The sequence below is a fragment of the Equus asinus genome, chromosome 5, assembly GCF_041296235.1.
Source record: "Equus asinus isolate D_3611 breed Donkey chromosome 5, EquAss-T2T_v2, whole genome shotgun sequence".
NCBI lineage: Eukaryota > Metazoa > Chordata > Mammalia > Perissodactyla > Equidae > Equus > Equus asinus.
This window is the reverse complement of record NC_091794.1, coordinates 113,060,406-113,073,360: the sequence shown is the minus strand read 5'-3', so window position 1 is coordinate 113,073,360 and position 12,955 is coordinate 113,060,406. Positions and strand designations below refer to the sequence as shown.

At 60.6% G+C, this 12,955-nt stretch overlaps 1 protein-coding gene across 6 annotated transcripts in view; it reads left to right on the top strand.

Annotated features, from left to right (window-relative positions):
* Positions 1–10,508, top strand: part of GABRD (gamma-aminobutyric acid type A receptor subunit delta) — a 28,562-nt gene extending 18,054 nt beyond the window's left edge. The window contains exons 2-9 of one of the 6 annotated variants that reach the window (XM_070511316.1): positions 4,646–4,806; positions 5,131–5,198; positions 5,324–5,514; positions 7,144–7,226; positions 7,761–7,898; positions 8,643–8,798; positions 9,028–9,239; positions 9,549–10,508. In XM_070511316.1, the coding sequence (XP_070367417.1) occupies positions 4,646–4,806; positions 5,131–5,198; positions 5,324–5,514; positions 7,144–7,226; positions 7,761–7,898; positions 8,643–8,798; positions 9,028–9,239; positions 9,549–9,848 (1,309 nt within the window). In that variant the 3' untranslated portion in view covers positions 9,849–10,508. Of the gene's footprint in view, positions 1–4,645; positions 4,807–5,130; positions 5,199–5,293; positions 5,515–7,143; positions 7,227–7,760; positions 7,899–8,642; positions 8,799–9,027; positions 9,240–9,548 lie in introns of all 6 variants that reach the window. The other 5 variants (XM_070511315.1, XM_014863119.3, XM_044769491.2 and 2 more) reach the window with 5 other exon arrangements.
* The last annotated feature ends 2,447 nt before the right edge of the window (positions 10,509–12,955 follow it).

Below are 12,955 nucleotides of genomic sequence, written 5' to 3'. Positions count from 1 at the left end.
CAGGCCGACAGCCGCATAGCTGAGATTCTGAAATCCATGCCGCTCTGAACCCCAAAGTCTTAGCCCAAGTTTGACACCAAGACTCGTTTGGTAGCGAAGCCTGTTCTGCTCTGACATGAGGCTCGTTTTGTATTTATTCATCCTACTTTTGGGGCGTATTTATCTATTTCCTGCTGGGAAATTCTCCAGACCCCCCTCTAAGTCCGTGTGCACCATATCACCTTCCTAGAATCTGAAACATTCTGGACTCAGACCCCCATCTGGCTTGGGGTGTTGGGTGAGGGATGGGCCTGTTTGCCTGTGCAGGAAGGCTGAGAGCCCTGGCTGAGAAGAGAGCCTCTGGGCTTTGCAAGCCTTGGTGGGCGGCCTACAGACATCACAGTGCTGTCCATTCGGGGCCTCTTCTCCCATTAGCTTCAGTGTCCCTTCACTCTGGAAACCAGGAGGACAGCATCCTCCCTTCCCTCGCTCTCATCCTTGTAGCGGTATGGGAGGACAGTGGGACTAAGAGGAGTGCCTGTTCTGGCTGCCTCTGCTCAGTCTGGAGCCCAGGGGTTCCTGGTGGGAATGGCTCAGTGGGGTAAGAAGGGACTGCGCTGTGCAGCATTTGTGGGTTGGGTCAAAGCCATGCATTCTCTGAGTCTGAAGATCTGCTCACACAGCAGGAACCCAAGCTTGCCAGCTGCACACCCAAGTGGGTGGCCCTCCCCGGGCTGCTGGCACCTCCATCTCCCTGGAGAAGCTGTGCCCGCAGCTCCTGCCTCGCCAGCTCACGGCGCGATCGTCGTGGTGTTCCTCTTCGCCTTGGTAACTGAGGTGCCAGCGTGGCTGGTGTTGCTCTAAAAGCAGAGCTGCCAGGGATCCGTGGGCACTGTGGAAGGATGCTCGGAGGGGGGAGGGCCCCACTGCCTCGCTCAGCTACGCCCACCTTCCCTTTCTGTGCCCAGGGGCACAGATAAGTGACAAGGGTGGGCTTGTTTCTCAATGGGGCCAAGAGAGGGAGGGAGGCTTGATGACCCAAGAGCAGTCCCAGGTGGAAGCTGCCAGTGTTTTCAGGGTGGCTGCTTTGCCTTGGGAGTCAGAACTTCTGTTCGTCTACCCAAAGGAACCCCACGCCTAGGCCATCGCTGGGTTCCAAGGCTGACAGATGAGTCTGAAGTTCTCTCCCAAGATGCTGGTCAGTCACTACATTCTTACCCCAAGCTGAGCTCCCCCCACGTGGAGAGTGTACCCTACCCACCCTGTTAACTCTGCCTGAACCGAAGGAGGAGAGCAGAGCCCTCCCAAACCCAGACGGGCATGTAGTGCATCCTCCCTGGCCCTCTGGCCCTCCCCGTCTCTTTGCAGCTGGAAAAACAACTGACCCCTGTCCCAGGTGAGAGGTGACACGGGGGGGGGGTGTCTGTTAGCCATGACACAGGCTAAGATTCTGCTGGTATCCTGCCGCTTCCAGGCAAGCTTCATGGTGAGAGGCTTAACGCAGGCCCTGCCCTCGTGCCCCCGAGTGCGCTTGGGACCAGGGCGGAGGGAAGGTGTGACCGCCTGTGCCACCACCCTGAGGCCAGGGAAGGGCAGTGTCTCCTAACGACCTCGTTCCAGGCAGGCCTGCTGCTGCAGCAAATGGCAGCTGGGTGCGTCCAAAAATAAAGCCTCGTTTGAATCCCTTTACACCTGACCTTCAGGGTGACCTCCATTTGCATTTTTAATCGTGCTTCACTTGGGGCCAGGACTCAGTTTAATTCCTTCTTACACTTTGTTACCAAGGTGCCTGCCCTCTCCCCGCCCTGGCCGAGGTGGCCCTGGGCACAGATCTGGGTTTGCAGGTTTCCTTAGCTACAGAACTCCTGGTTCAAATTCAACCATCTTCAAGAGTGTGGGAGACATTCGACGGGTCTGGACCCTCCCTTGCTGGTGCTGCCCCAACCCAGCAGCCCTCGAGGGCTTCTGGAACCCACTGGACTGTCCAGCGCGTGAGGCAGGCGTTCAGGCCGGCAGACTGAGCAGCAGAGCTCATTCTGCCCCCTCCCACCCCCCGCTGCTCCAGCCAGAAACCCCAGGTCCCGGGGCGTCACCCCAGTGGGCCAGGCCCCTTCCTACCTCAGGTGTGTTTGCCTCCCTCCCCGCACCGTTCCGTCTGGTCCAGCCCAGCATCACCCCAACCCCTGTGACAGCCCAGATTCATTTGCTTGATTCCCCCGTGACACGTCCCGTTCCTTCACCAGAATCCTGTTCTGAGAATCTAATGCAGCCCCTTGTCCAGGGCCCCACGTCCACTCCTTGACCCTGGAGGAGTTCTGAGGTCCATCCCTCTCTGCTCTTCGCCACGACGCCTCCCGCTCCCCCTCCACGCCCCATGGCACGGAACCCTCGCTCGCCTCCCCTCTCTTCTCTGCCATGGTCCACAGTTCTCTGCCTTTGGGCTCCAATGTCACTTTCTCAGGGAGGCTGTCCCCCACCCTCCCCCCTCAACCAGAGGGGGTCCTGACCTCCCCTTTCTGTAACTCTCATCACACTTAAAGCCACTTGCTTTGTCCCCCTCACAGACTCTGACCTCCACGTGGGCCTGGGCCATGACTGTCCTGGTCATGGTGTCCTGACCCCAGAGGGGGCATGGGGCTGTATCTCAAGGCAGGACTAGGAGAGGGGATGGAGGGTTCAGTGGGGGTGGGGGGACTCAGCATGAGGAAATGGGGGTCAGACGGTGGAGGGACTGGAGGGGGTATCTAGAAGAGGGGACACTGGAGAGGGCGGGAGTCAGGGAACAATTGCCACAGGCCTGGGGACAGGTGAGGGGCTTGCTGAAGCAGAGGGGGGGTCTGGAGGGGGAAGCCTGGAGATAGAGGCTCAGAGGAAGCCTCGCTTGGCTCTGGAGGAGCAGGGATCCAGAGGAGGCCAGAGCTGGAGAGACGGGGTCATGGGCTGCAGTGGGCCCATGGGGTGCTGGTGAAGGGGCTGGACGGGGCCTCCACTTGGCTGTACTGACAGGCGCAATGGGAGCGGGAGCCATGTGCCAGACTGCAGCTGGATGGGAGACAGTCCCTGAGGGTGCAGGAGGCCAAGGGGAGCCTGGGGTGTGGCTCCCACCGCTGGGAGCGGACAGTGGCCAGCTGTGTGGTGGGAGCCTCAAAGGGACGGTGGTCTCCTCAAGGTGGCCACGAGGACCCAGAGTGGGGCACCTGGGCACGTGGCCATGGCTGGCTTTGGGGATCTGTCTCCAGGGAGAGTGAGCCATGGCCTCAGGGTCCCAGCAGCCCCTTCATCCAGGTCCTAGCCCCGGTGTCTCCCCCGCAGGCTCTGGCCAGGCTTGGGGCCCAGGGTGACTTGGAGGCCTTGGCCCAAGTTGCTCCCCAGGGAATAGGTGTGATTCAGAGAGTAACAGGAGGGTTATCTTTGAGTGCCTTCCTCGTTCCCTGTGCTCAGATTGAGGGGAAATGCCCCTCCCCACCGGGAGCTGCAGGAGGGAGGGTTCTGAGTTTCCTGGGGCTCCTGCAACAAGTGACCACAAACCGGGGGTCTTAAAACTAGGGAGATTTATTTTCTTATAATTCTGGTGGCCGGAACTCTGAGACAAAGGTGTGGGCAGGGCCAGATCCCTCTGAGGCTCTGAGGGAGAGTCGGCTCCAGGCCTCTCAGCTCCTGGTGCGGCCGGAGTCCTTAGCTTGTAGACACATTACTCCAGTTGCTGCCTCTGCTGTCACATGGCCTTCTCCCTGCGTGTCTCTGTTTTTTCTTCTTATAAGGACATCAGTCATTGGATTTAGGGCCAACCCTAATCCAGAATGACCTCATGTTAACTAATTACATCTGCAAGGACCCTATTTCCAAATAACGTCCCATTCTGAGGTTCTGAGTAGACATGAATTTTGGGGGACACTGTTCATCCCAGGACAGGTGAGCAGAAGAAGGGGTGGGCAGGTGAAGCTGCTGGGGAGCTCAGTGCTTCTGGCAGTCTGGGGTCTGAGGGCCACAAGACGCCTGCCACCTGTGGGACATCCTTTGTGGCCCTGCCAGGGACAAATGTGACCAGCACAGGCTGTCAGTGAGATTGGCCCATTGCCAGTGGGCATGGCCCCACTGCTCTGGGGTCAGGCTAAGCCCCAGAAGCACATGGCAATTTGGGGATCTCTGGGGCCTGCCTGGGAAAGGACAGAGAGCAGGAGGCCAACCTGCAGCCTCCCCATGGCCCCTCGTCCTGGCCCTGGGTCCTGGGTTTGGGACCTTATCTGCCCCCTTCACCCACCACGGCCCTCAACCTCCTGGTCACACGTCTTTTCTCCTGAGTTACCTCTTGTAGGACACTTTGCCCTCAGAGGCTGAAAGGGTGACCATATGCCCTTGTCGAGGTCCTCCTAGGCCTATTGGATGCAGGACCCCAGGGATGGGGACTCTGGCGCAGGCCACCCTCTATGGGCTGGCTGTGGAGGAAGCCTGGGGGCTTGGCTCGGGCTGGGGACTCTGCCTGACCCAGACAGCCTCCCTTGAGGCCGGGTGGGTGGGGCGGAAGCTGAGCAGAGATGCGGATGGAAAAGACCGAGGAATCCTGGGCCCTGCACCCTCTGGGGCTCCCTGTTTCGAGGGTGAGTTCCTGGGACTGACCAGGTCCAGCCTGGAGGGGCCCTCGCATGGTCCTCCCTGTCCACCCCAGGCTCTGTGCCTGGAGCCCTGCCTGTGACCAGTGGGCCTGCATTTCCAGAGCAATGAATGACATTGGGGACTATGTTGGCTCCAACCTGGAGATATCCTGGCTCCCTAACCTGGACGGCCTGATGGAGGGCTATGCCCGGAACTTCCGGCCCGGCATTGGAGGTGAGAGTGGCCAGCAAGGGTAGGGACAGGCCGCTGGGTCCAGCTGTGGGTGTGAGCCCGCTTGACTCTGGGTGGGCTCCCCTGCGGGTGCATCAGACCTCAAGTACCAGCCCCCCAGGGAGACGGCCATGATGGTGGATCTTCTCAGGCCTCATGGCAGACTTGCACCAAGATGGTCCTCCCTGCGAACCCCTGGCTGTCCTCCCCCTCCTGCCTGCCTGGGCTGTCGCTGGGTGGAGAGTCTGGTCTGGCCAAGTGGCCAGGGGTGCTGGGGCCTGGCCTCACTCAGCCCCACCGGACTCGTGTCCTGCTCTTTCCTCATAGGCCCCCCTGTGAATGTGGCACTCGCCATCGAGGTGGCCAGTATCGACCACATCTCGGAGGTGAACATGGTAGGTGCTGGCCCACCTCCACCCCACCTCTCGGCCATGTGTCCCCAGGAGAGGAGCAGGCTGATGGCCAGGGCCCCTCCCACCTTCCCCCGCAGGAGTACACCATGACGGTGTTTCTGCACCAGAGCTGGCGGGACAGCAGGCTGTCCTACAACCACACCAACGAGACCCTGGGCCTGGACAGCCGCTTCGTGGACAAACTGTGGCTCCCAGACACCTTCATTGTGAACGCCAAGTCCGCCTGGTTCCATGACGTGACGGTGGAGAACAAGCTGATCCGGCTGCAGCCCGATGGGGTGATCCTCTACAGCATCCGGTAAGACCCGGGACCCGCCCACCAGCCCGCTGCAGGGAAAACCCAGGACGCTCTGCTGGGAGCTGGGCGGGCTAGTTATTCCTGAAAACAGCAGCTGCTTATAAAATGTCAAGTAGTTTTTTGGCCAACATGGTGCCTTTTGTTTTTTAAATTGGGGTGAAATTCACACATTGTAAAATTAACCATTTTAAAGTGAACAATTCAGGGGCCGGCCCCGTGGCCGAGAGGTTAAGTTCGTGCGCTCCATTGAAGGTGGCCCAGCGTTTTGTCGGTTCGAATCCTGGGTGCGGACATGGCACCACTCAATGAATCACGCTGAGGTGGCGTCCCACATGCCACAACTAGAAGGACCCACAACTAAGAATATACAACTATGTACCGGGGGGCTTTGGGGAGAGAAAGGAAAAAAAATAAAATCTAAAAAAATAATAATAATAAAAAATAAAGTAAACAATCCAGTGGCATTTAGCACATTCACAATGTTATGCAAACATTACCTTTATCTAGTTCCAGGGTATTTTCGTCCCCCCAAAGGGAGACCCCATCCCATCAAGCAGTCACTCCGCAGTGCCCCTTCCCCAGCCCCTGAAACCACCAACTTGCTTCCTGTCTCTATGGATTTGCCTATTCTGCACATGTCGTACAAAATGAATCTTATGCTATGTGACCTTTTGTGTCTGCCGTCTTTCACTTGGCATAGCGTTTTTGAGCTTCATCCGTGCTGTAACGTTCATCAGGGCTTCATTCCTTTCTGTGGCTGGGGAACCCTTGCTGCATGGATGGCCCAGTTTGCGTGTCCACTCGCCCATCCACAGACACCTGGGCTGTTTCCACCTTTTGGCTTTTGTGAGTCATGCTGCTATGAGCATACATGTGCGTCTATTTGCTTAAACACGTGTTTTCTGACAAGTGCCTTTTAAAAATGGAATTAATTGCCAAGATTTTAAAACTCAGGAGATTTATAGAAGAATCTAAATTCTCTTGAAAGATCAGAACACTTGGCAATGGGGGCCTTTTCCTGCGCTGCATGTTCAGCAGGAACGCCTGGGGGTCGTCCCGGGGGGCATGCCTTCTGGACCTCCGACTAAGCCAGGCATTTTGAAGGGTGAGGAGAGTGAATGAACTCTCATTCTTTTTTTTTTTTAAAGGATTGGCCCTGAGCTAACATCTGTTGCCAATTTTTCTTTTTTTTCCCTCTTCTCCCCAAAGCCCCCCGGTACATAGATGTATGTTCTCGTTGTGAGTGCCCCTGGTTGTGCTGTGTGGGACACTGGCTCAGCATGGCCTGATGAGCAGTGCCATGTCCGCACCCAGGATGTGAACCGGTGAAACCCTGGGCCACCGAAGCAGAGCACGCGAACTTAACCACTTGGCCTCGGGGCCGGCCCTTCTAGTTCTTGATTCCTGAAGAAAGACCCTCAGATGTGTTTCCACTGATGAGTTTCCAGTTTCCGCCCAGATGCGGGCACCTTGCCCACAAAGCTTGAGAGGCCGCTTGGCCGGCGCTCCTGCGAGGCAGCCCCTCTGGGCAGACACAGGGCCGTCTCCACTTGTTGGGGGCAAGGGAGCTGCTGGATCAGGGCTGGTGGCCTCCCCACTGGGGATCTCACTGGCGTGTTGTCTGGGCAGAATCACCTCCACGGTGGCCTGTGACATGGACCTGGCCAAGTACCCCATGGACGAGCAGGAGTGCATGCTGCACCTGGAGAGCTGTGAGTGCCGGCTGGGCCCGGGACGGGGTGGGGGCTGCGCTCTGGGCGGCCATGCTGGCTTCTCCACGGCTGGTGTGGGACTCAGACTGTCAGGGCCTGTGCAGCCAGCCTGGCCTGGGGGCAGGGAGGCACCTGGGACGGGGCATCCATGGAGGGAGAGACCTGGGCAGGAAGAGAAGGGACCGGAAGGTCTAAGCAGCATAGCCCTCCTCCCACTGGGCGGTGCCGTGCCTGGGTCGGCCGGCCGGCCCTTGCAGTCCAGACAAGACATATATCTGCATCACTGGGCCAGCATGGCAGCCCCTGCAGGTCACTTGGTGATGGTGACCTGCACTTTTCCCGGCACTTCTGTCCCTGACCACCTGCCTGAAGTGTGGCCGTGGCCCCAGGCCTCCTTGCTCCTGGCTGGGTCTTCCTGCACTGTCCCCTCTCTCTGCTGTATTAGGCTCCCCGCTTGGGCAGGGCACTCCTGCCAGGGGCTGCCGGGGGCTGGGGGGTTCGGGCTCTGCTGCCCATCTGTGGGTTCTCCTGCAGATGGCTATTCGTCAGAGGATATCGTCTACTACTGGTCAGAAAACCAGGAGCAGATCCACGGTCTGGACAAGCTGCAGCTGGCCCAGTTCACCATCACCAGCTACCGGTTCACCACAGAGCTGATGAACTTCAAGTCGGGTAACTTGGCCTCTGGTGGCCTCTTCCTGTGAGCCCGGGTTGTGGTTTTCTAGCGCTCTAACAGAGCCACTAGCAGGCTCTGAGGGCCGTGTGGATGCAGCTGGAAAATCACTGACGGGCACAGGCTGGGCCCGACCGAGGGACTAAGGATATGCCACAGTGCAGACATGGGTCAGATTTTCTTCATCTTATTCCTCGGTCCTTCATCGCTTCCCAGGGGCTAGCGGCAGTCCACGTTGGGTGCCTGAGGGTGTGGGGGTCTCCCTGAGCCCCAGGACTGCAGGGGCTCTGGGGTGGGGACAAGGCTCCTGGGGCTGCCGTGCGTCCTAGCCCCTCCTGCCCCTCCCCCACCCCTGCTGCCTGACCATCAGAGCCAGTGAGCCCAGCCTGGCTCTTGCCTTGAGCTTGGCTCTGCATGGAGGAGGGCTGGGAGAGAAGGAGGTGAGCCAACCCCACTGTGGGAGGGTCCCTCTGGGCCAGTGCAGCAATGTTAGAATCCTGCCTCTGGGTGGCCCTGTGGCAGGGCCGGCCTCTCTCCTAAGGCCAGGCCCAGGGCCCGAGGACCCCTGACCCGTCAGGCTGTGTGGGAAAGGTGGGGAAGGCAGGGGTCTAGCGTCATCCTTCTTCTGAAGCTGGCAGTGGCCCTCAGTGCCTGCCAAACCCTCCTCTTCCCCCGAGTGCCATGGTGTGTGGCAGGTCAGGCGAGGGACGTGCTGGGTCCTGACAGGGGCGGTCCCCCTGCAGCCGGCCAGTTCCCCCGGCTCAGCCTGCACTTCCACCTGCGGAGGAACCGGGGCGTCTACATCATCCAGTCCTACATGCCCTCCATCCTCCTGGTCGCCATGTCCTGGGTGTCTTTCTGGATCAGCCAGGCCGCAGTGCCCGCCAGGGTGTCTCTAGGTATGGGGCCCTGGCCTGTCCTCCGAGGGAGCTGGTGGGAGGGCAGGAGCCCAGGAACAGGACCGCCACCCCATTAGTCATGAGCCCGGGCCTTGCCCTCCAGCCCCTCAGGCCTGTGGCCAGCCAGGCCAGGCCTGGTCAGAGGAGCCTGACCTGCACCTGGGCTGAGATGGGGTGAGGGTGGTGAGATGGCAGGGGCTCCAGCAATGTTGCCACCTGTTCCTGCCAGGCATCACCACGGTGCTGACCATGACCACGCTGATGGTCAGTGCTCGCTCCTCCCTCCCACGGGCGTCAGCCATCAAGGCGCTGGATGTGTACTTCTGGATCTGCTATGTCTTTGTGTTTGCCGCACTGGTGGAGTACGCCTTTGCCCACTTCAATGCTGACTACCGGAAGAAGCAAAAGGCCAAGGTCAAGGTCACAGAGCAGAGGGCCGAGGTGAGGCTGGCAGGGCTGGTTCTTTCACGTTCAGGACCAAGGACAGCGCCCCACACCCTGCGCACGCCTGGCTCCGGGTGGTGGGGGCACATGTTCCTGGGTCCAGCCGGGGGCTTCTACCAGCTGCTCTGGGGATGTCACTTGCAGCCTGGGCTCCAGGAGAGCAGGCCCAGGTCCTCAGCCCCCACCTGCTGCGGGTCACAGCGGGGCTCGCCGAGGGATGGAGCTGCTGGCCTGGGTGGGGGTCCCCGTTGTGCAGGCGGGCTGGCCGCTCAGCCCTGCGTCCTCCTCCTCCTCCTCCCTGGGCAGATGGATGTGAAGAACGCCATCGTGCTCTTCTCCCTCTCGGCCGCGGGTGTCACCCAGGAGCTGGCTGTGTCCCGCCGGCAGTGCCGTGTGCCCGGGAACCTCATGGGCTCCTACAGGTCGGTGGAGGTGGAGACTGGGGAGACCAAGAAGCAGGGTGGGCCCCACTCGGGGGCTCAGGGGGGCCTCCGTGCACTTTTCAAGCCCATTGACGCGGACACCATTGACATCTACGCCCGTGCTGTGTTCCCCGCGGCCTTCGCTGCCGTCAACGTCATCTACTGGACAGCCTACACCATGTGAGGCTGGGGGCGGGGCTTCACTTGTCCTGCTGCCCAGAGGCTCTGGGGAGAAAGGCCCCTTGGATGGGTGTGCCTGCTCCATGTCTCAAAGTGGGGACGACAACAGACCACATAGAACAAGAGGGAAGCCTCGGCCTCCCTAAGCCCCTCGCTGTCCCCACCCTCCCGGACACCGCCTGGGCTCTCCCACATGCCTGCCCTGCAGACACCCCGGCCCAGCTCCTCCTTCCCAGCGCTAGAGCCGCCTGACCCTGAGGTTGGGCCAGGTGGGCGCAGGGCCCTGAGTGGGCTATGCATTTGGCTCAGAAACAGCCCTGATTCTAGGACTTTGCTCCGTGGGACTGGGACCAGGGAGCAGGAGGAGCCCAGGTGTGGACGGTGCTCATTGTCTGGTGAAATGGTGGAGAAGGACGTTCGTGGGCCTTTAGTCCCAGCATGAAATAAAACAAAGCCTTTGGCCGCCGGTTCCTTTCTCTGTTGCTGCGGCTGGGCTGTGGTGTCCTCTCCCGGTGCCTGAGCCGCACCTGGTGCCTGGAGCGCTCTCCTCCAGCCGCGGCCTCGAGGGGCTTGGGACAGAGGGACGTGGAGGCAGACTCAGGACAGAGGGGCTCAGGGGCTGTGTCCTGGAGGCTGAGCCGTGTGGCCATGTACAGGGCATCAGTGAGAGGGGCAGAGATGCAGGGGGCTGTGTCCTGGAGGCTGAGCCGTGTGGCCATGTACAGGGCATCAGTGAGAGGGGCAGAGATGCAGGGGGCTGTGTCCTGGAGGCTGAGCTGTGTGGCCATGTACAGGGCATCAGTGAGAGGGGCAGAGATGCAGGGGCTGTGTCCTGGAGGCTGAGCCGTGTGGCCATGTACAGGGCATCAGTGAGAGGGGCAGAGATGCAGGGGCTGTGTCCTGGAGGCTGAGCCGTGTGGCCATGTACAGGGCATCAGTGAGAGGGGCAGAGATGCAGGGGGCTGTGTCCTGGAGGCTGAGCCGTGTGGCCATGTACAGGGCATCAGTGAGAGGGGCAGAGATGCAGGGGGCTGTGTCCTGGAGGCTGAGCCGTGTGGCCATGTACAGGGCATCAGTGAGAGGGGCTCAGGGGCTGTGTCCTGGAGGCTGAGCCGTGTGGCCATGTACAGGGCATCAGTGAGAGGGGCAGAGATGCAGGGGTCTGGAGGGGCTTGAGGAGTCACAATGCCCCCTTGGTTTCCTGGTCCCACAGCCAGGCTGCCACTGCAGTGCCTTCTCAGATGTGGTGAGGGGAGAACAGAGGCCACCAAGGCCCCACAAACACCCCCCGGCCCCTCCCCACTTCTGCTGCCATCACGGACGTGGGGTGACAGGCCACAGCTTGACAACCCTCGGTCATCGGAGATCTGACAGGCAGCTGTGACTAAGGGGTCCACATTTTCCATGGCACCAAAGCAGAGCAGGTCATGACACCGGAAGACACAGAGGCTGCAATCTGAGGAGCAGCTGTGTGGGCTCTGCTGTCTGCTGAGCTTTGGGGATGCTGGCTCCCACGGACAGGGTCAGCCAGGCCCAGTGCCCTGCTGTGATCAGGGCGGTGGCCAGATTGTGGCCCCACTGGCCCCGTGGTGCACCTCTCAGGGTGGCCCCACTCCAAGCCACCTTGAGGGGAGCATGACAGTGACTCTGTGTGAACCAAAATTGTGCCCTCAGCTGGGGGAACCTGTTGAGGGGTTTGCAGTGGCCCCAGGCCGTGGGGGCAGAATGCTGGAGGAGGCTCGCCATGGGCAAGGTTTATCTTGCAGTGACCGTTGAGGTCCAGCTGTTCCAGCCCAGGGGTGCAGGGCCCAGCTACTTCCCAAAGGACAGGCCGTGTCTGAGGGCAGAGGAGGACGTTGGCCCCTCTGCCCAAACCACAGCCCAGGGCTTGCCACCTCCACCTCCATCTCCAGCTTGAAGGCTTCTCGCCCCCTATGGATCCCTCTGGCACCAGGCTGCCCCTTTGGGCCCCGGCTGTAAAGAACTAGGCTGCAGGACTTGGCAGCATCATCCCAGGGGGTGGGGTGGTCAGGGAGCAGGGCTTCCAGGCTCCAGTGTGACCAGGAGCTGCAAATGGGGAGGACCTGGGGACGAGCCGAGCAGGTGGCCAAAGAGCTGCAGAGCCTGGATGTGGGTCAGCTGGGCTCTAGGCCACCTTTGGACAGTGGGGGCGGCAGACTAAGCCTGACCAGCTCTATGAATGCGGACAGCGATGCCCAGGGACGGTGGCCCCTTTCTCCCCTTCCCCACCTCGACACCCTCTCATCTGGGTGACCCTGCGCAGGACCACTGCTTTCCTCCTCCCTGGAACCCAAAGAGTTGCCCTGGGGTGAGGGGTCCAAGCCCCAGATGGTGCACTGAAGGTGCCAGTCTGGGCCCAAGACTGCACACACCACCCTCCACCCAGGAGCACCTAGGGTCCTGCCCCAAGGCTCGGCCCTCTGCCCAGGCCTCCAGCAGGATGCGCAGATAGGGTCAAGGGTCACAGAGCTGCCAGGCTCACCTGGATGCAGAGGCTGGGGGGCCAACTCCCCACTGCTGCCAGGACCCTGCCCACCCCATGCCGCCTCTCCCCGCCTTCACCACTGCTTGCAGGCTGCCCTCCTTCTGCTGCACGTACCCACAAGGAGCTATTTAAAGCCGGCCTTTGTGACGGCCTCGGGCACCCACGCAGCGAGGCTCACCCGGGCAGAAGCCTCCGCTGATTCCATAGCCAGCCATCTCCTCCTCAGCCCGCAGGCTGCTATTTCTGCCCACAGACTCACAGGGCCAGGAAGAAGCAACGGGAAGGGCGATGCTTTTTAAACCCGAGTTCTATTCTGGTGGTGATGACACGAGCAGATGGAAGGCCAGGGGCGGATCGAGGTTTGCAGCTGAGAGGAGCCGGCTTGGGAAGGGAGTGTCAGCACCTGCGGCCGGCTCCACGGGCAGGGAGGTGGCCTGGGCTCCGTATGCGCCTCGTTCCAGCAGGGACAGTCTTTGGGGGCTGGCAACTTCCTCGTCCGTCGTCCCTAGTGGAGCCTGGAAGGTGTGTAGACTCTTAGACGCTTACCTGAGAGCAGAGACAGCTCTCCCCAAGGCTGGAGGGGCAGGAGGGGCAGGAGACAGTGC